The following is a 26,133-nucleotide window of genomic DNA, read 5'->3' on the forward strand; positions in this document are numbered from 1 at the left end:
AAGTCGATCTTATTTCGAAATCTATCGATGACTTCGTGGGAAATGCCGAGACTCTTGGCTGTCCTAAATTAAATGGTTCTTCAAATGAACCCCCGCCCTTGAACTGTATTTTCCATAGAAATACACACTATTGTTGCCTTTCAAAAGCTTTCAGATTAAATTTATGGCTGAAAAAATTTAGTTGTGTGCATTTATCTTCAAAATAAAAATTTTATTCGAACTTGTGTGTTTTATTAAGTGGATAGAAATAGTATAAATAGCGTTTCGGATTTATGGGAAGTATCATTTTAACTTGACCGCCGAAAAGTATCATCATTATAAAAGTGAATACGGAATTAACTATGGAATCAGGCAAGCCTACCATCTGTAGAATCGTTTATACAGTGACGTTAGGGTTAATAGCCCCTAATTTCCTTTTAGCATTTCAAATATTTGAAACGATAATTCGGAAATACCATCAAACATGGCACAACGGAATTTTTCTCGATGAGCCAGCCGGACAAATAAGGGTTGATCTCCCTTACCACGCGAATTTAGAAAACATCAAGAAAACTGGACTGAAAAAGAGTCAGGAATACATTACAGTAATTTTCCCAAACTACTATATGTTATTTCCGCCTTTATTTTGTATTTATTTTTTTTCTTATTTAAGGTGCCAGTGGTCGCCCCACCAATATTGGAGGGTTCTCTTCAACCTGATATTTCAACATCTGATCTACCATTCTCCCAACCCATCCCATACGCCCCGACTGCCGCAACCGTGCCATCTCTACCATCCCCCTCAACATGTGAAATCCAGGATGTGGAGACTTTAAACGAGCCGTCTTTTGTACCAGAATTAGGTTCCGTCAGCCCGAGGAAAAGACCTCACTCTGCAGGGTTGTATGGACAAAAAAAGAGAAGGAGGACGAAGCCCGTTATCGAGACGGACGCGTTACAAAGACAAATCAACCTCGATGAGATTATGGCTCAGATATTGGCTGATCCTGACGAGCATTAAATGTTTTTATAATAATAATAAATGAAATAAAAAGATAAGAAAAATATATTCACCCTCGCTTTTTCATTTTTCGACTAAGCATACATTTCGAAGATAAGACGGAATGAAATCTCGGGTACCAAGTGGATCGAGGAGAACGTTCACCCTGCCTTCCATTTATCGATTAAGCATACATTTTTATTCCGAATATAGAGAGGACAAAATCTCAATAGTATCAAGTGGTTCGAGGAGAAGTCTGTATATAAACCCCGAAATATTCATGATTATTTTACTCTGAGTTACACCCTCCTTAAACGTTATAGTACTTCTTTAAATTAGAATGTTTCTGTGTAACACTTGTGATAAGCGGTAAAGAGTAGAATCGCGCTGTCAAAACACGTATGCAAGGGGTATGACGATATTATATGCCGCATTTGTGATAGGCAATTTAAGAGAAAATATGCGTTGGAAAGACACGTCCGCCAACAGCATTGTAATACCAAATTTTTGTGTGTTACGTGCGGGAGGAGCTTCGCGCGTAAAGCTCGTCTTAACCTTCACTCCCAGATACACATCAAAGGTCTAACGTCTCTACCCAACCTGATGATTCGTCGTCAGAGGATTATCCGATGGTGGCATCTCCAGAAGAGCCCACCGATGATAATTTATTCTCTTACAATGCCGAGGAGATGTTAGCTCTGGGCGATGCCGTTCTTAGCGCTAGATATACCCCGCCGGATGTTCAAACCGACTTCGAACTCTTTATTACCCCTCTAATCCTCAGTTTAATTAAATATTTGAGCGATCAATTGTTTAAAAGAAAGGGGATAAAGTGGAATCTATTGATTCGAGTGCGTTACACTAAAGTATTAGACGACGGTACAGAAGTTGAACACATCCCGTTCATCCGAAGCACAACGCGGACGACTCTATTAGCGGATCGGTTTCGAGATCAGATAAGCGAATGTATTCAACAAATTACAACTCTGATGGAGGAGTTTCAGGAGTTGGGGAGTAATTGGGTGATAGATAGGATTTTATATCTCCAAGTAGACGTAATCAAGTCGCGGGTTCCTTTATAAACACCCCGAAAGCAATAACTGTCAGGCGTAGTGTGCTCAACATCAAATCAAACGACATGATGTGTTTTAAGTGGGCATGCATGGCTCACTTACACCCCCCTGTTCAAAACCCGAATCAAGTATCCAACTATAAGCCATATGAAAATGAACTAAATTGCTCGGACATAAGTTTCCCCTATACTCTCGACTCCATTACAATGAAGAAATTTGAAGTGAAAAATATTCTCTCGATTAACATATTCGCGTGGGAGGGCGGTGTGTTTCCGCGCTACGTGAGTGAAGAGGTGGTGAGTGAGGAAAGGAAAATTGACCTTCTACTTTTAATCGATGGCGAGAAGAAACATTATTGTCTCATTCGAAGTCTTAGTCGACTTTTATCACATTTCACAAAACACGACGGTAAAATCTATATCTGTCGACGATGTCTCCATATATTCTCGGGATTATTCGCGAAAACCGTTCACGCCGAGCATGTTAAACATTGCTAGATTCATAAACCTCAGCGAAGTAAATGCCACATAAAAAACCAATTCTATCCTTTGACAAGTTTGAATGGATGCAAAAGGTAAATTACTATACTTTATGATTTTAAATTCTTTCGGTATATCTTACCCATTATCATCAAACGTATAATGTCCATTCATAATTTACGCTGATTTCGAGAGTATATTAAATCGTTATCAGACTTGTGCAAATAACGAGACTCTTTCCTCAACTACCAAACTCTCGGAACACATCGCCTGTGGATTCAGCTACGTCGTGATTGGAATGAATGGTACGTGTCCAAATTCCTTATCTTTAAACAAATAATTTCTAACGATAATCTCTAGGAGAGCCCAGGGCACCCGTAACGTATAGGAGTACTGACGCCGTCGAAATGTATCGGCGAAGCTCTACAAGAAAACATCCCTATGGATATAACACCCGCTGAATTGGCGGCGAGTAAGAGCGCGACTCATTGCTACCTCTGCTCTCAAATTCTGACTATCAAAGACTATGGCGTGAATGATCATTGCCATCTAACAGATGAGTTTAAAAATATTATCAAGACTTCTCTTATTCAGTATTTAATTTCCCTTAATTTTAAGCCGTTATCGCGGTCGTGCGCATAACTCCTATAATCTAAAAATGCGGTTAGGGAAGCACATTCCCGTGGTTCTACACGCTCCTGACCTAATCGACCGATACCCATTCGACAGAATCCCATTCGACCGAAATGTAGCCGAATTTGGCGGTAAATTATTGCAGTAATTTGGTCTAAAAAGCCTCTATAGTTATCTTGTTATAAAAATGTTTTCGCCAATTAATGTTTTTAACTTTTTATATTTTGTACGTAAATATAAGAAAAATTAAAGGTCATATTGCACTTATAACTTTTTGGGTACTAATTAAGGTTACCCCCCATTTGACCCAATTCCCATTTACCTAATCCTCATTCAACTCAATTCCGAGTTCTCCTACTCCAATTAACCCAATATTGCATACCCAAAAAGACTCAAATAGAGTAGAATTTGATGGTTTTATGTATTTATTTTTTCATTCCATAAGGGATATTACTTGAAGTGTATAACCGCTCCAAAGAGGAAGAGACGTCCTCCTAACCAAACCAAACCCAACACAACAGTAATGTTTTGGAAATGGCATATTATTTGAGAAGTCAATGAAGCAAAACATATTTGGAAAAGGCGTAACATTGTTAAATGATTTTTAAAATATTACAAACTTAACCTAACCTAACATAACAGTAATGTTTTGGAAAAGGCATACTATTTGAGAAGTCAATCTAAACATCAATATTTTGGAAAAGGCGTACCATTGTTAAATGATTTATAAAATATTACTAACTTAACCAAACCAAACCTAACCTAACATAACCCAACCTAACCTAAAAAACCAAAATAAAATACCCCAGCTATAACATACAATTTGTAACTCAACCAAACAATGCTATATTTCTCGTTGTGATATCCTTTATACTGCTGAATTATAAATTCGCCTTCTAAATTCAGCACCTGCAAGGAAATTAAATTCGATTATTATCGATTATACAGAATTATACTTACAATTCGATTTTAGTAAACTCACCTTCCTGATGGAGATTCGAACGAAGATTTTCTGCGTGACGATCCGACGCTTTACCACTAGACCACGGTGGGACGCAGACCACTTCGAAATCAAATAAACTAATATAATAGCTTGCAATTTTCGGTTGAAGGGAATTCGTTCCAATGGGATTCGATTGAATGGGAAAATATTCCCTTTTAATAAACAAGATGACCCAGTCATATTACTTTTTACCGCCTTCTAGTGACAAGAATTAGTATTACTATATACATTATAATATGACCCCAGCTAATTTAGAATTTCGGGGTTTTTTTTCATTGTTTATAAAATAGCATTCCTATTATGAATAAAATCAATCTAGTAATAAACTACAGTAAGTTACTCATTAGGTTCATTTTAAACTTAACCTACAGAACTTTATCTTAATTAAATTACAAAATAATATTTATTAAACTAGGGTTGGTACTGGTAAATGTGAACGATTTTATTTTTTCTTTAAAATTGTGTAGCTAATTTTTGGGCGGCTTAAATTCCTTTTAAAAGGGCTCTATTTGTAGATTGAATATTGAAGATTACGATAAAAATCGTATGAACATTGTAGGAATACGTGGATGAAAGATACGAACCTATATACACACCAACTCGGACTAATCAACTTAAGTTGATGCCAATTTTAAGTGTTGCTTAATACAATACCATCGGGGAATAAGCTTTAGCAAGAGTTAAAATAATCCCACGATAACAAACCTTTAATCATTAGATATTCAGTCCTGACAGTATCTTCCAAACGTAATCTGCTCCTACTAGAACAGATATTTCTTCATTCTTGGAGTAGTCATCTCCGGGTTTGGAGTCCGCAATTTCCCAATTTTTACCTTTGGTTATCTTATTTATTTTCTCTCTGGACATTCCAGGTATTTTTCCGCTTGTCTGAGGAGACTCAATGGCTTCTAAAGGGACTCTGTGGGTGTTGAAACGGCTTCCTATCGCGAATTTTACTCTCGATCGCTCGACTTTGTTTGAGATTCCGCCAAACGAGTTGATGTCAATGTTTCCTTTCCCACCACGGGCAGGTTTAATTGCTTCGAAACCTTGCTCGTGACATAAGAGCGCTGACTGCCTTGGTCAATAAGACATCTGACGGTTGTTTCCGTATTTTCATGATAGATCTTCACCCATGCCGTTTGAAGATAAATTTTATTCTTCTCAGAGTCATTCTTTTGGCGCGTAACTGCCATGGAGTTGTTGGTTGTTTCTTCCTCCCTTTCTTCAGGCTGGCTTTCTTCAACATCCGGATATTCAGTTTCGCAAATAACATCGCTGTGGCGTTTGTCGCAATGTTTACATTTTATTCCCTTTCTTCGACAGTGTCTAGCCCTGTGATTTTTCGTCAGACAAACGAAACACAAGGAATATCCTTTCAAAATTTCTTTTCTTTCTGTCCATGTTAATTTTTGACATTGACGGAAATTATGATCTTCCTTGCAAAACATGCATTTCTCGTTTTCTCTAGCCGGATTGGCTACCGTGTTGAAAGAAAAGGTGGATGATGACTGTTTTTATTTGTGAATGGAAGATTCTCGAAAGTTTTCAGTCTTCTTATGGTCTTTCTCGTGTGATGACGGGAGTATCTTAAGTCTGGCGGCTTGCTCTCTGCTTTCAACTTCATGCAGATATTCGATGAGATTGTTCATAGATAAGATGTTAACCTTTCTGTTTTTCAGCGAATAATTTAGCACGATGTCTTCCGGCAATAACTCCGTGATAGTGGGTATTAAAAATCCACCAAAATAGTCTGTATTTATGTCTAAAGCTTGAAGGTTCATGACCGTTACAGTGAATCGAAAAACTTTCGCAGGCCTTTTACGTCTGAGGATTTCTTTCCAGGTTCCAAATTGCGTAATTTATCTCTGTGTGCCTGAATTAAATATTCTCGTTTTCCGAACCGATTAATAAGGGCTCTAATAGCCGTCTCGAAAGTGGTCGTCATACCAGTTAAGCTTGATAATGCAGTACCACCCAGATAATTTTTGAGATAAACCATCTTATCTGAATCTGCCATCTGGGATTGTTGTGGATTGTAACCTCGTACTGTGTCCAGAATTCCTGCCATTTACTGTGATCTCCAGTAAACTTTTCGATGTTTATTCTTGGCAATTTAACCGCTGCATGATTCATGGGTTGATTACTCGCGGTGCCTTGATTTACTGCCGTATTGTTCGTGATGACTTGAAGGGGTAATAGTAACGAACTCCTTGGATTATAAACGGTCGATGGCGTCGAACTGGTGCTTTGCTTAATTTGGGCTATTTGATCTTGACATTTCGCTTGATAGAGCAGAATTTTTTCGTTTACTTTTTCGCTCTCTTCTAGGTCATTGTGCAATGCTTGTGTATCAGTGATTGTCTCTTCGACAACTTAATTTAACTCCTTTAAGGCGGTTAATTTCTGACCTAATTGTAAATTGTACTGAATCCATTGTACATTTCTTATTGGCGCTGCCGTGGCTCCTAAATCGGCATCTATGGCGGTGCATACTCTTGTAACTGAGCCTCGAAGATTTCCTCATTTTCCAATTAGTCTTGCTGTATCGTCCATTTTCACTGTTATTGTTTGAGTCTTTTAAACACGCTTCTGGAACATATATTTTCTCGCGTTTCAGAAGTTCGCTCGCGAATAACCTATTAACTCTAATTAATCTAAATTTCTTTAAATACTCCCGGGTATCGGCACCATGAAATTAAGCCGGTACCTTACGCTTAAACCGAAATTTTTATCTAAAGTCCAATGTATTTAGTAATAGAAAAGCAATTTTTTCTTCGGTTTTTAGAGAGAGATGCGTCTTCTTCGACTTCTCGCTTCTAACTAAACCTACAAGGTACACGCATCCCTTTAGTTACAAAACAAGGCGACCCAAGGGCTCGTAATAGTAGCCACATCGTACGTGTGAATAGCCCCTCTATACCTACCCTAATGAGTGGATAACCCCTCTATACCTTACCCTAATGAGTGAATAACGCTATCTTTGAGGACAGGTCAAACTAAGAGCCTCATCGTAGATGTACATCATACGATGTGGCTAAAAATCGTTCACATGAAAAATATGGAGCCAGCGCCACCTAGAAGTGATTTTTCGAAGTATTATTTAAACATTATTACTGAAATTTTTTTACTTCAGCAATAATTATAGTGTGACAGGAACGGAAAACGTGATTGAGCACCCTAGGATGCGCAACCTTTAACAGTGGTATCACAGTAAATAGCACCTCGATGCCCTAAGAAAAATTATAACCCTCTAATCCTTACTTCAATAAATTTACTTACGTTATAATTGTAATATCTGGTGCCCCAAGCTAGTACCTTCTTTTAAAACTCTTCTCGATTTATGGAGAAATAGACGTAACTTCTAGTAATAAACACCACCTTTCCAAATATAACATCGGTATATAGTTCCTTTTGCTTTTTAAAAATCCCCCTCGATTTCTTTGAATTTTGAAATCGGGATGTGAGATGAAAAGCGTGAAACCCTTATTGTTGACGGGTGACAGGAATTCTAAAGGGAGTATTAAACCTTCCATTTAAATTAAGCCAATACTAAATTCCTCTCTCTCTCTCTAGCTTTAAATATATCGAGCAAACGTAAACCACATTTCACAAAGCTTAACCTTACCTGTACAATTAAATGCATGCTTGCACTTACTATTATAATCCCCATCCTTTTAAAATACACGAACGAAAATATCACCTCACCACAATTCTCTCACATTCACTCTCCCTTCAATGTCGAACGAAACGTTTTATACTGCCAAAGCAATAAAATAACCATTTCTTCGGTTAGCTCTGACTAACTATTTCTTTGGGTAACTCTGACCACATTCCAAATCGCGAAAAACTACTACCACGACCACCACCAAAACCACCACACCCACACCCACAGGCTCGCGGGACAAACTAATAGCCTCATCGTATATATACGATGTGGCTAAAAAGGAGGGTAACTCTCCGAAATCTATTTCAAACCTCTCTTACGCCCAGCGCTGTAAAGCCTACCAATATCTAGCTGAAGCGTTTGTCCGGGGAAATTCTACCTACCACGACGCTAAAGTAGATGTTTTTCTTTATAAACTTGGACTCCTAGGCCCTTATAAACTTTCCACTGACTCATATTGACTCGAGGTTGGAAAAGATTTCGGAAAGATACAAATTACACTTTAAAATAAAAATACTTAAAAACCAATTTTAAACATACAAAATAAGATTTCGCGTCAATATGAAAAATCACAATTATGTTTACAAAGGTCTTCTCAAATATGCGGCATTCTCAAATATGCGCCGCTTCCACAGTGAAGGTGAAAAGCTACTATACAGTGGTCTAGAGCTTCCTACGTTCTCCTATTTCCAAACAACCAATGAATCAGTCCCATAAGTAACGTCACTACGCGAAAAACAAGTTGGGCGGTATTTCGCGGCTAGTTTGAACTTCAAAATATCTAAAGTACTTTTCTTAATTTTAAACGTTTTAATTCGATTTATTTTTTGGCACACATAATTTTACGCACATTTTTTTACCTAAAACTGCCCTCATCTTGTACTTGTCGGAAAACATTGAGAGTATCACTTTAATCATTACATTATTGGAGCTATGCTATTTTGGGTTGCGCACTTGATTTCATAAAAACAAAGTTAAAGAGAGTTCTGAAATCTATAATTAGACATAAAATTTCGATGGTAAATAGAGGAAAAACATGTTCGTTAAAGTTTTATATCGGTTATTTATTCAAATTTAACCGCTTTAACAATCTTAAATAGTATCATTATTGAAAATCATATTAAAGTTAGTTAGACATAACTAACACCTTACCCGGTACACTTTATTTTGTTTATAACAAATAGATCAAGATATTATTACTCCGGATGACGATGACGTCAAGGAGAGGTATTACACTGGACTGTCCATTGGCGTCACCGCTTTCGCAGTTTGGCAGATCGGAGCAATATCCGGACCGCTTTCGCAGCAAACAATATTTGCTTCTACTCCATTATCATCGCTAGGGTAGTATGCGGCGATCGGCTAGGGTTACACGAAAAGTCTAGCCACCCAATGGCATGGCTTCCACCAAAGGTTCTCGCAATTGCCCTAAATTTCCAATAATTTATAAAGAGGCATACGCTAGAATTCAAAAGTAAACAATAACTATGTTTGAAATGATTTTAGAAACAACGTCTCTTAAAACAATTTAACTAGAATTTTGATAAATTACTGACGATTAAAATAATTAACATCAATTATATTTATTCAGGGATAGATGTAATTTAAGAAGCAGGAATAGAGAACGGTTAGCATTTACTTCAGTCCGACTCCCAGTTTAGAGCCTCTCCCTCTAACACTTAACGAAAATTTAAAATTATCTTATTGGATCACTTAGACTACGTTTGGATGACATTGCTGACGGGTGATGGCGAAAAGTACGTAATTCCTTTTTACCTCTATCGCTATGACCCCTCTTCTTTCATCCCCCCTTCCCGGGGAATGGGGTCCGGGACTTTGACGGGCATCAAGATTACTCTGTTCTCTCTTCCTGCTTCTAAAATTACATCTATCCCCGATTTATTTAATTATTTAAAACCTCTTAATTGGTTCTCGACACGGAGAGGTTTGTTTTGGCTTCTAAATAGAATGTGAATAGGCCTATTTATAAACTCTTTTGGGAAAGGGTAGAACCCTTGGTAGAACTAACGGATAGAGACAATCTGAGCTCCGTTGCTCTTATTATTAAAATGTGTGAAAGAATTCTGAGAATTCAGGAAACGATATCGTTTATTTTAATTAACATCTTTATCGTTCAGGATAATAAAAATTATATAAGATCAATTTACTGTTTTGTGTGGATCTACAAAAAGAACGTGCTTTAGCTTCGACAAAGTAGCTGTTTAGCCTTTGTTAGTTCAAGTGAAATGAGAGATAATAAAATGAAAACGCTTACGATTTTTAAAATAATACTCATGAATCATGATAAAATATTTTTACCTAAGTAATTTTAGTGAAAAGAACTAAGATAAGAATTTTTTCAAATAATTGATGTTTTATAATCATGTCTTCAAAATTTGAATATCTGTTACTTCAGACAATTCATGTTCTACACTTATCTTTTACTTTTTCGCGTCTTTGTCTACAATGACAGTTTTTATTAATTAGTCATAGACTTTTGCACTAACAGAATTCAGAGATGTCATAGACTTGGGCAAAGCTTTTTCTTAAATAAAGTAGATTTGAAACGAGCTTATGGACTCGCAAACTATTCAAGATATTTTAACTTCAATAGAGCATTTCATCCATTAAACTTGAAATAGAATCACACCAAATGTTATATTCAACCACTAAACGCTAATAAAGGCGAGTTTCGAATGTGCTGTCAATTTCTAATAAAACAGTGTATCATTGAAAAAATTGCAAATCGAGGTACTTTTGAATAATTTAAACAAAACATACTTAAGCTTAATTTTTGTGAATAAAAAGTAGAAAAGGACCTAATATAAAGATCAAACGTTCATTTAAAAGCGTTTTCAATCCTAAGAAATGTATAGTTTATGTAGTATACTTTCCACAATTTGGCCATTTTTTTTAAAAAATCCCATGTTATTTCTATGGGAATTTTTCAGTTTTTTGCCAAAAAGGCTGATTAATTTTATGTAAATGAAAACCACCCTTAGCAACTTTATTATTTATAAAATAAACTATTAGATGAATCTCTTTGAAATTTTAACCACATATTCAGGGCCTGGATTGTAGTTCTGTGGAATTTTTTCAAAACAGTTAACAGAACACAAAAAACGTTAGAGCCAATCAAATAACCTTCCTTATACATTAGAGGCAGTATGAAGTCTTATCTAAGAGAGCTACCGCTCTCCTAGAATACAATATACATTTTAATCCTTTTTGTTTCTGGGCTCGAAATGGAGCGGCATTTTATGAATTTTTGTGACAATATCAAAACCAGGAACTATTTTGTCTCTGAGTAATTGCGAAGTGATTCGGAAGTGGTGAAGAACATTCGCTAAAAATACTTTCAATTCAATCGTGGCGAATGCTTGTCCTGAAAATCAATTGAAATTAAATGAAGTTATTAATGATGGAAAGAAAGATGTTGACGAACCGATGCAATTGCGGGGACCGCCTGCAAATGGGATATAGCAAAATGGGTGTCTTCCTTTGCTGTTCTCCGGGTTGAATCTATCGGGGTCGAATACTTCTGGATTGGGGAAATATCGGGGGTCGCGATGAACGCCTTGAATCGAGATAACGCACTCAACCCCCTTTTTAAGCGTTTTCTTGCCTAAAATTGGCAATGGTATTATTTTACCAATGATAGTAGATTAAAGAAAAATGCTCTGTTCTAAATTTTAGACGTTGAACAAACATAGAAGAGACTTTAAATTTTTTATTTGTAAGGGTACTTGGTGAAATAGTGAATTATTAATGTTATTTATAGTAAGAAAGAAATTAGTAAACTTAGAACGAACCTATTTGTAAGTCATCAGTGAGCTCGCGACCAATCAAAGGAAGCGGAGGACACAGCCTTAGGGATTCCTGCAAAGGGTTAAGTTGGTTTTCACTTAATATTGGAAAACTTGTAATACAGTTGCGATAGCTATTGAACAAAAATTAACCTTCATGACATTTTCGAGGTAGGTCAAGTGTTTTAAATCGGCGTATTCAATATCTCTTTCGATGTCCGTTCCGCAGACGGAAGTCAACTCTTGGTAGACCTTTTCTTGAATCTCGGGGTAAAGACCGAGCATGTATAGGGTAAATGTTGTAGCGGTAGTGCTGGTGTCGAAACCCTGCGAAAGTAATTTTGTTGGTATCGTTCCTTTCAACAGAATTCCCAATGGACCGAAATCCCATTCGACCGAATATCCCGCAATGATTTTAGATTTCCAGCCCAATGGCTATATTCCCGTTGGACCGAAATCCCAATCGTCCGAATATGCCCCTAAAAAATACATGAATATAACTTGAAACACTGAAGACCTCATCGATTCGCTGGTGTAGTGGATACGATGTTGGACTGCGAAGCGATAGATTGTTGGTTCGAATCTCCGAAAGGTATGTTAATAATATTAAAAGTGAATGTTTCGTGATACTAATTAAATCGCTCACTTTCTTTCCTTTCAAGGCGAAAGATATATAGAATTAATAAAGAAATTGTGCTTAAAATGAAGTACAGTCTTAATGGTAGTTTCATCAATGTCTTTAAGTTTTAAATTAAAATTTTAATATTTTGGTTTCGGGTGGGTTAGGTTAGGTTAGGTTAGGTTGGGTTAGGTCAGGTCAGGTCAGGTCAGGTCAGGTCAGGTCAGGTTAGGTCAGGTCAGGTCAGGTTAGGTCAGGTTAGGTTTGGTTAGGCTATGTTAGTTTAGGTTAGGTTAAGTTAGGTTAAGTTAGGTTGGGTTAGGTTAGGTTAGGTTGGGTTAGGTTAGGTCAGGTCAGGTTAGGTTAGGTTAGGTCAGGTCAGGTTAGGTTAGGTTAGGTCAGGTTAGGTTAGGTTAGGTTAGGTTAGGTCAGGTTTGGTTTGGTTCCAATAATTCGTTGACACCTTTTCCAAAATATGCTCCTTTTAGTTAGCTACCACCTTTTCCAAAATATTCTCCCTTTAAATAACTACCACCTTTTCCAAAACATTCTCGTATTAATTAGCTGCCACCTTTTCCAAAAGATTTTCCTATTAATTAGCTGCCACCTTTTCCAAAATCTTCTACTATTAATTTTGCTGCAACCTTTTCCAAAACATTCTCCTGCTAATAAGCTGCCACATTTTCCAAAATATTCTCCTTTTAATTAGCTACCACCTTTTCCAAAATATTCTCTTTTTAATTAGCTACCACCTTTTTCAAAACATTCTCCTGCTAATTAGCTGCCACATTTTCCAAAATATTCTCCTTTTAATTAGCTTCCAAGTTTTCCAAAATATTCTCTTTTTAATTAGCTACCACCTTTTTCAAAACATTCTCCTACTAATTAGCTGCCACATTTTCCAAAATATTCTCCTTTTAATTAGCTACCGCCTTTTCCAAAATATTCTCCTTTTAATTAGCTTCCACCTTTTCCAAAACATTCTCCTATTAATTAGCTGCCACCTTTTCCAAAATATTCTCCTATTAATTAGCTGCAACCTTTTCCAAAACATTCTCCTGCTAATTAGCTGCCACATTTTCCAAAATATTCTTTTAATTAGCTACCACCTTTTCCAAAATATTCTCTTTTTAATTAGCTACCACCTTTTTCAAAACATTCTCCTATTAATTAGCTGCCACCTTTTCCAAAATATTCTCCTATTAATTAGCTGCAACCTTTTCCAAAACATTATCCTATTAATTAGCTGCCACATTTTCCAAAATATTCTCCTTTTAATTAGCTACCACCTTTTCTAAAATATTCTCCTATTAATTAGCTGCCACCTATTCGAAAAGATTTTCCTATTAATTAAAAATATATTTAATGCAAAGCCACACAGTATGTCTTCTTCCAGTTCAATAGAATTTCGGTCCAATGGGACTATAATAAAATCGCACCTTTTGGCTACGTTCGGTCGAATGGGAATTCGGTTCAATGGGACCAAAGCATTTTGTTTAACCCTTTTACTTTTAAAGCGCACTTTGTTGTGTATTACCGCTGAAATGATAGTAAAGGCTTCGTCTCGAAGCTGTTTATCACTCATCAACTTGGGGTTTTTATCCAGCATTCGTAGAATGATATCCAAGAAGTTTAGGCTTCGAACGTTATCGTCGGGCTCTTTCATATTCGCCTTCTTTCTCGTCAACATCGCCTGTGAATTAATTCGTTGTTTTGTTCGGAATGTGTCATATCCGAATTTCAAAAAGGGTCTACGTACTTTTAACATCTCGTCTATAATTTTAACTGCATTTACAGTTTCTTTTCCCTTAGCTGTCATTTTGAATAGCTTTTCGGATCTCAACCATGGTCGAATTAACCGGTAACTGAAGCTTTCTTCGCATCTAATATTAATGGCATTTTTAGTTAAGTTATAGCAAAGGCGCATTGATAACCAGAAAGTGAAGAACGAAAAGCCTAACCCACAACGTGAAAAATGAGTTCACCCATAGTCGATTCAAGATTTCCGGCCCCTTACAGAGCAACGGGAAGAGTTGGTCTTATTTCGCGGCGGAAAGTTACTTTCGCGTATTTTTACACAAGGTTCATGGCTGGAAAATATAGTTCACTTATTTCCTTATTTTCATGTCGTCTGCTATAGTTTAATGCCAAACCTAATGCAATCTGGTCATTTAGGTAGTCGGGAATCGGGACAGTCTGTCAGAATGAATGTCAGATTTGAATGTAGCTATAATTTTAGAAATCTACGATAAGGATGACTTTTTCGTAATTGATAAAGACGGAAAACATAAAGGTGAAATGTATACTTTTCTGCGTGAGTTTCAACACTATTTACATTAGAACCGAGTTATTCATTTTGTAATCTGATATCGCTATACACCCGAATTTCAGTTCCCACGCTAATATTAGATTTCATTGCAAAAGAATCAAAATGAACTGACACATCATAAAAATTTGGTGTTGCTTTGGAAAATTCCAAATCCATTGTTGTTTGTAAACCAACATTGTGGCCAACTTCAGCGTAGAAATAATATTGGGGTTTGTGTACTTCCGTTTTTCGGCTTCTGCGCAGAAAGCGCTAACTGTGCTACTCTGTTCTTACGAGGCATTTCAATAAAAACAATAACAAAGTCTTGGAAAGAATATAAAAATTCAGCTTAAAGAAACTGGGAAATTCCACAAAGATTTAACCGAAAGAGTGCTAAAGAAAAACAGCCGTTACGCCTAGTTGAGCAGACGATTTTTCAATAGTATTCCAAACTATCCCCAGGAGCCGCTACCATCACGAACTACTTTCTGCTTGTCACGTGACATTAACGATGAGCTAATCTATCTCTGATTCGATTGGTAGTTGAAAACGAGGATCACCAGCCACCCTTTTTAGTCCCCCCTTGCTTCTAATTTTAGACGAATACTTTTGGAAATGGAAGGAAAGAGTTAGTGTTCTTCAATTTCTGGTTATCTATGCGCCTTTGGTTTATAGTAAAAAAATTCTCTTTCCATAAATCGTAGAAAATCAAAACAATCATAAAAAACCATTGCACTAACAAATTTCACAATTTCGTTTGCCAAATAACTAAGTCCATCAACTTAACGATATCTATGTTATTTCGAAAGCAGCCTCAGCACATCTTACTGGCCCCCAGTGAGAGCCCGCATTTTGTACATTTATAATTTTATATGTATACAAAAACTGTTTCTATATCGTAAAACTGGTGGGTCAGGGAAAAATATTCTCACACGGGACTATCAAACAGTGCGCAGTTATTCATTTCCAGTATGAGTTTAAAAATTATTCTACACTTCTACAAAATCTTGTAGGATGACGTACGTCTCCCAATTACTTTTAAAATCCCAGCTTTATACAGTCCTTGCAGTTGCTTTTACCGAGAACGAATTCAGGATACCATAAGAACGTTGAAACAAGGCAATGCTGGCGCCATGAAGTCATACTTTTCATAATATGAGGGAGGGGCCTATTTTTGGGAATATGGAAAATGGAGTCTCCTAGGTCTAGGAGTGTTGGTGTCGGTGTCAAGAAAAAAAATTGTTAAAATCGTTAATGATGAACTGATATATTTAAAAAGAGTGGTTATAAAGAATCTAGATTTTTCTATTAGAGAGCCTGATTTAGCTGGGACAAAGTCAGTACAACGGATTTCCCAAACTTCGCCGTGTAACGCCAAGGCTTAAGGCCAGAGAATCTGAATGTGATACTAGCCACTGTAACTGATTTATAACCCACCGATGGCGCTAAAAACGGATTTTAAGGCGTTACCTAGAACGAAGGCGGTAACGGTTATCGAAAGAAGTATGACTTCATGGTACCAGGGGACAATGTTACCATTCCACGTTCTTATGGTATCCTGAATTCGTTCTTGCTTTTACCAGTCCTCTTTACGATAACAATATACATGGAATCGCGTGCACTGCCTTTTCGCGTGCATTATGCTAACTTAATAACTAGATATCAGCGCTTTAGTCCGTTGGTAATTACATAACTACACGGAGTAAAAATAGGGAAAGCTGAGGCGTGTGAGTTAATTCTTCTAGATGAACTGATGTTTATGGTTGAATCAAACTTTTCTTGGTGGTACCTTTTAAAGGCTTTGAAAAAGATATCTCCAAAATATTTGTCACTTTGGTAATCTTCGTCGGAAACAGCGTCTATAAGAAGAAATAAATAAGGTTGACTTTATTTTTAAGGAAAGCTCAATATTCGCTTACAAAACAGTGCGGAACGTAAATGACGATTAGCGCTCAAAATTTCAAACGAAAAAGATGCCCAAGGACTTGGCTCATAATAGTAATCACATCGTACCTCACTTAACAGGCGTACAGAAAATTTGTGTGAATAGTCCCTTGACCCTTAACAATGCTATAATTATTACCCGTAATCCCAAGTTCGATTTATCTACTTCTGTAATAATTATATTAGTGCCACGCAAACGAAATACGTATACGTAAGTCTTTAACAGCGCTAAAATGACTACCCTTGGCCTTAACATATGCCGTACTCTTAAAAGACATACAAAATATTTTTAGTGAATATAGCCCCTCACTGTGCAATATTTAATTGTTTACTTAAATAAATTTACTTCTGTTATAATTGTAATAGCAGGAGCAGATGACAAAGGAGTCTCGGAGTCTAGCTTCCATAATGTAGAGGGCAATGGGATCCGCGAACGTCACGGTTATTAACCAAAATCATTACGCCAGTGCCCCCTCTCGTAGGAAATTTGAGCTTTATTTTCCAACCAATAGCGTGGCTGCAAAGTCTCGAAAGGAGATCTGGGAAATCGCGTCTGGAGCCTCTCTTTAAAAATACGTATCGTCTGCTTATAATTAGCCTAGGCTTAACGAGTATTAGAGTTAAAAATGGATTTCAACGGCTTTTTAATCTTTTTTTTAGACTAAAATTGATAATGAAAAGCCCAGCGAGTAACGTATGTACACTATTAAAAAACTAAAATGTGTTTCAGTGCCAATTTTTTCTTAATTTCGTCTTGAATTAAATGATAGCTACAAGAGGTTGGGAAAAGAAATCACTCACGATCTTTTAAAACCCAAAAAGTAAGAGACAGTGATTTCGTTTCCAACCTCTTGTAGCAGTCAATTAATTCAAAAACATACGGAATATTTTGGCCCTAAAACACATATATAAGATTGTGTTTCGGCATCTTTTAAAACCTTGCTTTATAATTTGAAAACCCGAGACCAATCATTCCAGTGGGCACAAATTGTTAATTAAGCCTTGGCTTACCTGGTTTTTCTGCTAGTTTGGACTTAATTTACTATTTAGTAGGTTTAAAGTCACAAAATGTAGGCCTAGTCTTATCTTTTATCTTAATACCAACGGTTACAGCTGTTTGAATAAAGTATAATTATATTGTGTATATTTATGTCGCGATCGGATAAGACGAACTTCAGTAGCCACCATTAGTCCGTTATTACAAAACAAATTCCCAGCAGACTTTGGTGCCAGATATAATCCACCAAAAGCATCGTCTGCTATAATGTCTGATAGCGCGTCTATGGCAAACGATACCGCTACAGCTGTGACGTACGCGGGTGCCATTGCCCTCTATATTGTGGAAGCTAGCGTCCGAGACTCCTTTGTCATCTGCTCCTGGTAATAGTGAGACGCCAACAGAAAACGGGAGCGATGCAAAGCCTTTAACAATGGTAAAACGATTATCAGTAACACATACTTAGCCCTTCATAGACGTACAGAAAAACAGAGTGGTTAGAACCTCGATTTTATCTTTCACATAGCTAAAATCATTACCCATACGTAACATAAAATGAGTTAATGGAACCTCGATGCTTTACCCTAAAAATGCATTCTCGTAATAATTACTTCAATAAATTTACTTATGTTATAATTGTATTATCCCGTGGCTATAGCTACTATATTACCATCTTCTGCTTTTAAAATTCTTCTTCATTTCAGGCAACATACCATTCTCAAAATAATGTCAGTATATATATATATATATAATCCCCCAGGATTTCTTTGAATGTTGAAATAGGAGTGGGATTAAAAGCGCGAAATCCTTATTGTCCACGGGTGAGAGACATTTTAAAGCGAGTAGGAAACCTAAGCGTCAGTATTCAGACACTTTTCAAGTTCCTTTAGTTAATCTAAACAATCCTCAAATTAAATTATGTCTAGGCTAGAGTTAAACAATTTAAACGAAGAGCTAACAAATAGTTATCATTATCTACTCTGCATGGCTAATGAAAAGTTAATTATTTTTTTAAGTATGTCTTGGTTGTAATTTTATGATTGCCTGTTTTGATGACATACGCCTTTTCGATATCGCTTCTATGTCAAGTATAAAAGGGTTCTCAATTTACCCGCTATTATGTAGAACGCGCACTTCTCGATTGACTCCGATATATCAAAAATCTTAGAATCTGATTTGAAAATGTCTTCTTGAAATTGACTGATCATCATTTTGACGTGTTTGTTAATCATGGGAACGAACTCCTTGATGCTCTGGAGATGAAACATCGGATTCAGCAATTTCCTCTGTTTCTTCCAAAGGTCTCCATTGCTGAAAATTCGGCAATAGACCATTTCAAAAATTGCAATAGAATACCAACACACAGGGGCGAGACCGCCTTTAGGTTTTCTCCCTCGTTCCAAAAAGCAACGCAAGACGGAGCCCGATTTCACCAAATGCGTGTGGGAGAAGAATACCCCGATGGAGCCCTCGCCCCATTTGTTGGTTTCTGTATGTAATTTACGAAATGGTCTATTAAATGGCATTATCGAAATTTGCCTGTCCATAAGAAGTATATAACATTTTTTTACTCTTACCTCGTTACTAAGCCATTTCCTAAAAACATGTGGAATAGCTTGTAAAGGTCAGCTTTGTTGATTTCTTTGCTACTGGTTAGCACAACCTTGAAATAAGTGGTTAATTAGGCGCCAGTTAGCTGGGTCAGTTCCAAAATAGTCGTCACACTCAAGACAGGCCTTACCTTAATCAAATCAGGATCAACCAATATTACTTGTTTTTTATGAAATAAATTGAAATGAAAAAGTCCTTCTTGACGAAATATCGAAGACAATCCCATAATGGTTTCCATCAAATATATAAGTTGAAATATCTTAAATCCGATAAGCACAGACTTATTACGTCGGCCAGTAAAACAAGTCCTAAATATTGTAAGCAATCCAGAATAAACTCCTACTCTTACAAGTCAAGAAAATTCTTTCGTAAATTCAGCGTGTAACGGTGCACAACGAAACCATCATGCTGAAAATCCATAGCAGGTTTGCGCCTTTTTGTACGATCAAGAGTTTAAAGTAGTCACTATACCAGTCCCCAGTAGGGTTTGAAGTAGCCATGGTATCCACCACAAATTTGTGCGGCACAATCATATACAGATACTTGTATTTTATATAACACACGTACCCAAATACTCCTTTCTTTCCGAGAACATTTCCCAATTCCAGCTGGTATATTTTTAGTCGTATTCTCAACTTACGACGAAATAACTTAATTCCTATCAGTGCGAAATTAGTTACGGTTAGTGCGAGAATAAGTTGTGCTAGTCACTCCGGACTCTGTGGTGTGGTCGCTAAATTTATACCTATACTTTCGTTTGCGTTAGCGAATGTTTTCTTAAATACGACCATTAAGCGGATCTATTAAGGACCTTCAACCCTATTACCCTTCTTCTTCTTCTTCGTGTTTTCGAATCACACACGAACAGACAAACGTTTCAAAGCTGCCCGGGATCTCCCTACATTCTACCTTATACAAATAGAAAAAGCGCGTAAGAAAAACCTCAAAGTGTGTAACAGGTATTACCGTATTAGAGTGCCTTTGCTAGCAGAAACAATTATTTCTCCGAATCAGAACAGTCTGCTTTAACCTTAAGTAGTGATATTGCGTAGATAAAATGTAATGTATGTATTTTGAAACCTTTTATTTTCAGTTCTAGCGTCCCTCTAAGCGTGTAACGAGTTTCATTTCTAGCGCTAGAGAAACAATGCCCGAGTTCTCGCTAATTATTTCTTGAGGGAGTTTTTTCGTTGAAGACCGAAATTTCAACGCTATGTAATAATTATCAACGAATAGAAGTATTCTAGTGTAGACCGTACAGAATATAAACAAGTTGGTAAACCAAAAAACCTCTCCAAGTCGAAACGAAATTAAAAGGTTTTTCTTAAATAATTGAATAAATATAATTGATATTAATTATTTTAATCGTCATTGATTTATTTCAATTCTGATTAAATCGTTTTAAGCGACTTTATTCCTTAAATCATTTTAAGCATAGCTATTATTGACGTTTGAATTCAAACGTACGCCTCTTTAACAATTTTTGGAAAGTTTAGGTATATATATATATTAATAAAAAATGTCTTCGTGGACAAAGACTAGAAAAAGTAAATGATAAGAGAACAAAATGGAATGACCGAAGTAACAGATATTAATTTTTTCAGTTTAAAGACATGATTATAAAGCATCAATTATTTGAAAAAAAATACTTATCTTCGTTTTTTTTCACCAAAATTACATTGGCAGCATTGTTTTCGAAAGAAAGATTCATTCGATATATCCTTTTTGGTATTAACAGTTTTCGAATGAAAAGGATTAGAATAAATATCCGAGTATGGATATGGTTTATTTTTAAAGGTTCCTCTTTTCGAAATTAAAACGACTAAATGCAACCGAAGGAAGAAATTTTATCTTTCATCATGATTGACATTTTAAACGTCGCATTAGGGTGCTTTGGTTTTGCGCCTGCATTTATACGACCACGATTCGATTGGGTCCCATTTTTTGGGTCGACGATTTAAAATGTTTTATAAATCAATCATCAAAATTTGGATAAAAGATATTATTAACAACAAACTTGAGTGCATGAGAACTGTTTTAAAAGTTGTGATTGAATTAGTTTGGTACGACTTCGACTTGCTATTTATGAGGAACACATTGTAGAGCAAACGTATAACACGAAACACGTAAATGGACACCGACAAAATGGTGGGCTGTGTATTTATTTCACTATTGGGTTTAGTTTCCAGTATTAAAACGTATCGTAGTTCAAATTAAAAGCTGCAATCCTTTTAAATATCACTAACGAGGAACTGTTTCTATCATGGACCACACTGGAAATCTAGCTGTAAATATAAACGATGTCGCATGTATCTGTTATATAGTAAAGCTTTGACACGAACCATTTTGAAAAGAATGGAAAATTTCATGATACAAAATTTTTGAAGAAATGTAATTTTGGTGAAAAAAACGAAGATAAGTATTTTTTTTCAAATAATTGATGCTTTATAATCATGTCTTTAAACTGAAAAATTTAATATCTGTTACTTCGGTCATTCCATTTTGTTCTCTTATCATTTACTTTTTCTAGTCTTTGTCCACGAAGACATTTTTTATTAATATCTGTTCCTTCAGTCTTCATTTTAATTAAGATTGTTAAGAAACTGTTGCATTTTCAAAATCTGCACTAAGCACAAACATAAATATAGGGGAGCTTAAGCATAAGGGACCTAATATTGCTAGTTAGTTACTAATGGTTTCAGGTACCAGTTAATCAGTTATCACCAATGAGATTAATTTATCACTGAAAACATCAAATTTTCATACTAAAATTATTTTGGCCTTTCTTTATCCCCTGACTTTGAGTATTAAAATATTTAAAATAACTCTGAGGATTATCTAGAATGATTTCTACTGATATTTCAAATTCAGAAGAATCAGAGTCATCGTTTTGAGTCTTTCAGATGACTGGCTTGGACTTATGTTACTAGTTTTCGGTTTTCGTTGTAGCAGTCTAACCAAAGAGGGTAGAAAGAGGGGGAGTAGAAGGCTTGGCTGGAGTGTTCTCCAGGCTGGGAAATAGCACACTTCCTCTGGTCCAAAACCAGTTTATTAATTGCTTGGACTAGTTTTTTAATTCAAAAAGTGGGGGTTACTGGTCCTCGGGACCAGTTTATTAATTGCAAATTTATTGGAGAGCAAAGGCTGAGACCAGTCCGGAGACCAGTAAATGATTTCAGACACTAGGGGGTCACTGGTCCAATGGACTAGTTTAAAAAATATCCTTATTTCCCAGCCCGGTGTTCTCGCTTTGAAAGTTTACCTCTAAGCTTCCGGTGTGCGCGCGCATCTTTCTCTGCCCTCTTATTGGTTGAAATACGGTGAACCGGATATTAGGAGGAAAATATAACAAATAAATAAAAACGAAAAGCGAGAACACCCAAAATGCCTTGCCAAAGCCGCTAGCTTCTACTCCCCCTCTTTCTACCCTCTTTGGTCTAACTGAGACAAAGTTTCTGCCTGCAAGCATAGCCCACTCGATCCGCGCTCATGGACGAAAGCTGCTCGCGCTATACATAGTTTACAGGCGTGGAGGATTCATACCATTTGCACAAGGAGACCTGGCAACTTAGAGTGTAAAATAGCAGACGATTTTACACTCTTTGTTGCTTGGTCTCCTTGTGTTAGTGGTAGGAATCCTCCACGCCTGTAAACTATGTATATAATAATAATTGACCTGGTCACGTCGTATGCTAAACTTAGGAATTGGACAATTAAATTTTTTCAGTTAATGTCTGGACTCTGGTTACCCTTGAATTTTCTTAGTGGTCCCGTGGTTTAATTTTCAAACTGGTCATTTGCCCTGTGCCACCGCCTTATTTCCCATACTGGACAAGGAAGCATTTCTCGTAAAGGATAATGACCATCATTGTGGTATAAGAGACAACCTGGCAGCCCCGTATTTGTTTACCCTGCCCATAGCCCACTCGATCACGCGTAATACGACGCAAGATGCAGAGCTGCGTCCGTGAGCATGGATCGAGTGGGCTATGCCCTGCCTGGCCAAATCAGCTGACTTAGGTGAAATATTTATTACTTCTATTATTGCGACTTAATTCTAGACATTCTTGAACGAATCATCTTGTGAAAATTTTATAAGACAGGCTTCAGGTGCTGGGTTTTTTCTGCGCCAAATTTGCTTTTTAAATTTAAAAAAAATTAATTTCAACCTTTTTTCCCTCTCTTCAGAAATTTAATAATGATAGTGTGTTACATATTTATCCAAAATTTATATTAATTAATTAACACACTGTACATCCCTTTAATGGAATTAGTGATGGTGATAGTGTGATTGAATCTATCATTTATTTTACCAGCAAAAAACGTATCTTCGTAGCGGTAACCGTTGGCTGCTGGCACCAGTCTAGAAACCAGGGAATGAACCCTTCTGCGTAGTTTGAATTAATCTACTTTAAACATCAAAAATGTATCTAATTTAAACCAAAGGGTTCATTCTAAATAGCGGTTATAAATAGTAATTAAAAACGTAACTGTTACCTAATAAAAATGATTGCAAGAGCCGGGATAAAAACATTGGTTGGTTTGTTGACAGGGTTTAGTGATCGTGTGATTTAATCTATCAATTATTTTACCACTTATTTAAACAAACAAAATGATCTACGCAGTGGTTACCGTTGGCGGTTGCACCAGACATAATCTCTGTAGCGTTTATCGTTGGCAATCTGGCCATTGTTTATTGTTTTCTTAGGTAACGTTAGAATGGGCGCAAAATAATTAATAATTCAATTGTTACCTAGTACAAATGATTGGAAGAACCTGAATTAAAAATATTGGTTGATTTGGTGACAGGGTTTAGTGATAGTGTGATTGAATCTATCATTTATTTTACCAGTAAAAAACGTATCTTCGTAGCGGTAACCGTAACCAGTCGAGAAACCAGGGAACGAACCCTTGTGCGTAGTTTGCATTGATCTACTTTAAACAACAAAAATTGATTTAATTTAAACAAATTACCTAATTAGCGGCTATCGTTGGCCAATGGCACCAGGTGAAACACCTTAAAAGGAACGCAACACGGCCAATTGGTCTCTAGTCTACAATAGTACAATCAGCCTGTCTTGAACTTTTGACCGAGGCTTAGTGAAATCAGTGAATTTAAAAATTATCGGCTAGATCTTAACTTTAAATTCTTTTGTATTAAATTATAATGAAGTTTAACTTACGAGAATAAAATAAAATTGGGACTGATTAACCCCTTCTTTTAGATGAAAAGTGGAAAAATTCGCCTTAAGCTCGTCCATAAACAGAGCGGACGACGCATTTAGTAAACAAAAAACTTCGCTATATTAGCGGTAAAACAGCGTAAGTCCAACAGTACGTTTCTCTATGATTTTAGCTAGGATTATACCACGTAAGTCCAACAGAATAAAAGGTCGTAAGTTTAAGTATGTGCTTAAAAGTACAAAAAGTAATACTTAATATTAATTGTTTTCAATAAAACTTCGAAAGGCACCAGAAAAATGTTCAACCTTTCATTTAAAACCATTTTCAGACCTATCGAATAAATAGTCTTCAAAAAATGGTCGAGACCATTTGGCTATCACAGCAAACATTTCCCATGTTATTCCTATGGGAAAATTTCCCTTTTTTTGCCAAAATGTCTGAATTTTTTTATTGAAATGAAAACCACCCTTAGCAACTTTATTTTCTATAATAAAAACTAATGGAGGGATCTCTTTGAAATTTTAACCACATATTAAGGGTCCGAATTTTAGTTCAGTGGAATTTTTTCAAAGCAGTAACCATGATAGGAAATAAGTTACATCGAATCAAAAAACCACCCTTATACATTAAACGCAGTATGAGGTCTTATCTAAGAGAGCAACCGCTCTCTCAGAATAAGGCGATCGATTTACAATAAGTTATAAGACAATTGCGTGAACTTTTGGTGGAAGCCCTACCATTGGGAGACTAGACGTTTCTTGTAACCCTAGCCGGTCACCCCGTACTTCTAAATCCTAACGATGGGAGTTGAAGCCAAAAATTAGGACTGGCTCGTGCTCGTGACGAGCGAGCCGAGCTGCCACTTTGGCGGCTCGATTAATTAACGAGTGAGCTTTTTTATGGTCGAGCCGAGCCAAGACGAGCCGACAGTCATAGAGCCACTACGAATCGCGAGCCGGCTCGCGAGCTTTAACCTTTCTGTTTTTCAGCGAATAATTTAGCACGATGTCTTCCGGCAATAACTCCGTGATAGTGGGTAGAGCCTTTAGTCACAGAAATAGTGCTTTCCTTTTAGTCTTTATTCTCTCCACCAATAGCGTTCCGTTGTATTTTTACATGAAATAAAGCGTAGGAAAATTGGCTATCTCTCGTCTCTGACCTTGAGCATATTTTACCGAGCGGGTTTTACTGAACCACTACATTCCTAAACATGGGATGGCATAGTTCTCAAGTTTTACGTTGGTAGTAGCAATTTTTGTTAAACATGTGTATGTTAACCGAGCCAGCTCGGCACGGCTCGATCATTTTCGAGCCGATCCGAATTTGAGCCGAGCCAAGACCCGGCTCGGCTCGACTCGAGACGGGCCGCCATTCTTTTAACTCGAGCCGAGCTGAGCTTTAAAAAGCTCGCTCGGCTCGGCTCGTGAACAGTCCTACCAAAAATTGCTTCCTGCGAACACATTGGCTCCGATTTGCTAACGGCGAACGCGGTGACAAACACACAAAAACGCCCAGAGTAATACCTCTCCGACACGTCATCGTCATTCGGAGAGATAAATACCTCTTGCTGTTTTCTTGTGTCTGATGAACGCTCGGCTATGAAAATAACAAAGATGGGAGCGAGATTGATTTCTAGCGAAAATCTCTCGCTTTAGCGCTAATGTTACAAAAAAGAAAAGAAAAAGATTATTGCCCGTCAATTTTCCGGTACAATTATAATAACGAAGATAATGTTTTGTTATAAATTTAGATTTAAAGTGAAACATTTATAAAAATGTTTTCTTAAAGCTGTCTTGACACTCGTCTTAATTACTATCATTATTGTTTTTC

The 26,133-nt window shown here is 36.7% G+C and overlaps 3 protein-coding genes and 1 long non-coding RNA gene across 4 annotated transcripts in view; 2 read left to right on the forward strand and 2 right to left on the reverse strand.

The window, feature by feature from the left end:
* LOC149605076 (uncharacterized) overlaps window positions 1-26,133 on the reverse strand; it is a 51,943-nt gene that overhangs the window by 3,295 nt on the left and 22,515 nt on the right. The window lies entirely within an intron of this gene.
* On the forward strand, window positions 255-1,044 carry LOC149605077 (uncharacterized). The gene is made up of 2 exons (XM_089860499.1): window positions 255-584; window positions 653-1,044. The coding sequence occupies exons 1-2, from the start codon at window positions 342-344 to the stop codon at window positions 998-1,000; spliced, it is 591 nt and encodes a 196-aa protein (XP_089716625.1). The 5' UTR covers window positions 255-341; the 3' UTR covers window positions 1,001-1,044.
* LOC149605078 (uncharacterized) lies at window positions 1,225-3,434 on the forward strand. The gene is made up of 3 exons (XR_016377074.1): window positions 1,225-2,626; window positions 2,746-2,836; window positions 2,892-3,434. It is a non-coding gene; the product is annotated as an uncharacterized LOC149605078 (long non-coding RNA).
* LOC149605079 (cytochrome P450 4V2-like) lies at window positions 8,393-24,884 on the reverse strand. Its single transcript, XM_089860494.1, has 17 exons — window positions 24,303-24,884; window positions 24,137-24,215; window positions 23,969-24,051; window positions 23,873-23,895; window positions 23,752-23,801; window positions 23,617-23,695; window positions 19,469-23,525; window positions 19,250-19,378; window positions 19,086-19,171; window positions 18,620-18,819; window positions 16,357-16,426; window positions 14,019-14,142; window positions 13,797-13,952; window positions 11,794-11,967; window positions 11,647-11,713; window positions 11,280-11,459; window positions 8,393-11,219 (listed from the first exon to the last, which is right to left on the reverse strand). Exons 8-17 carry the CDS (start codon window positions 19,355-19,357, stop codon window positions 11,053-11,055), a joined length of 1,332 nt encoding a protein of 443 aa, XP_089716620.1. The 5' UTR covers window positions 19,358-19,378; window positions 19,469-23,525; window positions 23,617-23,695; window positions 23,752-23,801; window positions 23,873-23,895; window positions 23,969-24,051; window positions 24,137-24,215; window positions 24,303-24,884; the 3' UTR covers window positions 8,393-11,052.

The sequence above is a fragment of the Phalangium opilio genome, unplaced genomic scaffold (assembly GCF_054372755.1).
Source record: "Phalangium opilio isolate 3A_F unplaced genomic scaffold, DU_Popi_V2 ptg000352l_1, whole genome shotgun sequence".
In the NCBI taxonomy this organism is placed as follows: domain Eukaryota; kingdom Metazoa; phylum Arthropoda; class Arachnida; order Opiliones; family Phalangiidae; genus Phalangium; species Phalangium opilio.

What these genes read in the sequence shown, in the direction of transcription:
- LOC149605077 (XM_089860499.1), top strand. Translation starts at nt 342, where the DNA reads ATGGAATCAGGCAAGCCTACCATCTGTAGAATCGTTTATACAGTGACG. An exon ending in AGAGTCAGGAATACATTACA is followed by an intron (nt 585 to 652) that starts GTAATTTTCCCA and finishes TTCTTATTTAAG; the next exon opens with GTGCCAGTGGTCGCCCCACC.
- LOC149605079 (XM_089860494.1), bottom strand. Translation starts at nt 19,357, where the DNA reads ATGGAAACCATTATGGGATTGTCTTCGATATTTCGTCAAGAAGGACTT. An exon ending in CGCGTTCTACATAATAGCGG is followed by an intron (nt 16,427 to 18,619) that starts GTAAATTGAGAA and finishes TTCTTCTTATAG; the next exon opens with ACGCTGTTTCCGACGAAGAT. An exon ending in CACTGATGACTTACAAATAG is followed by an intron (nt 11,460 to 11,646) that starts GTTCGTTCTAAG and finishes TGCCAATTTTAG; the next exon opens with GCAAGAAAACGCTTAAAAAG.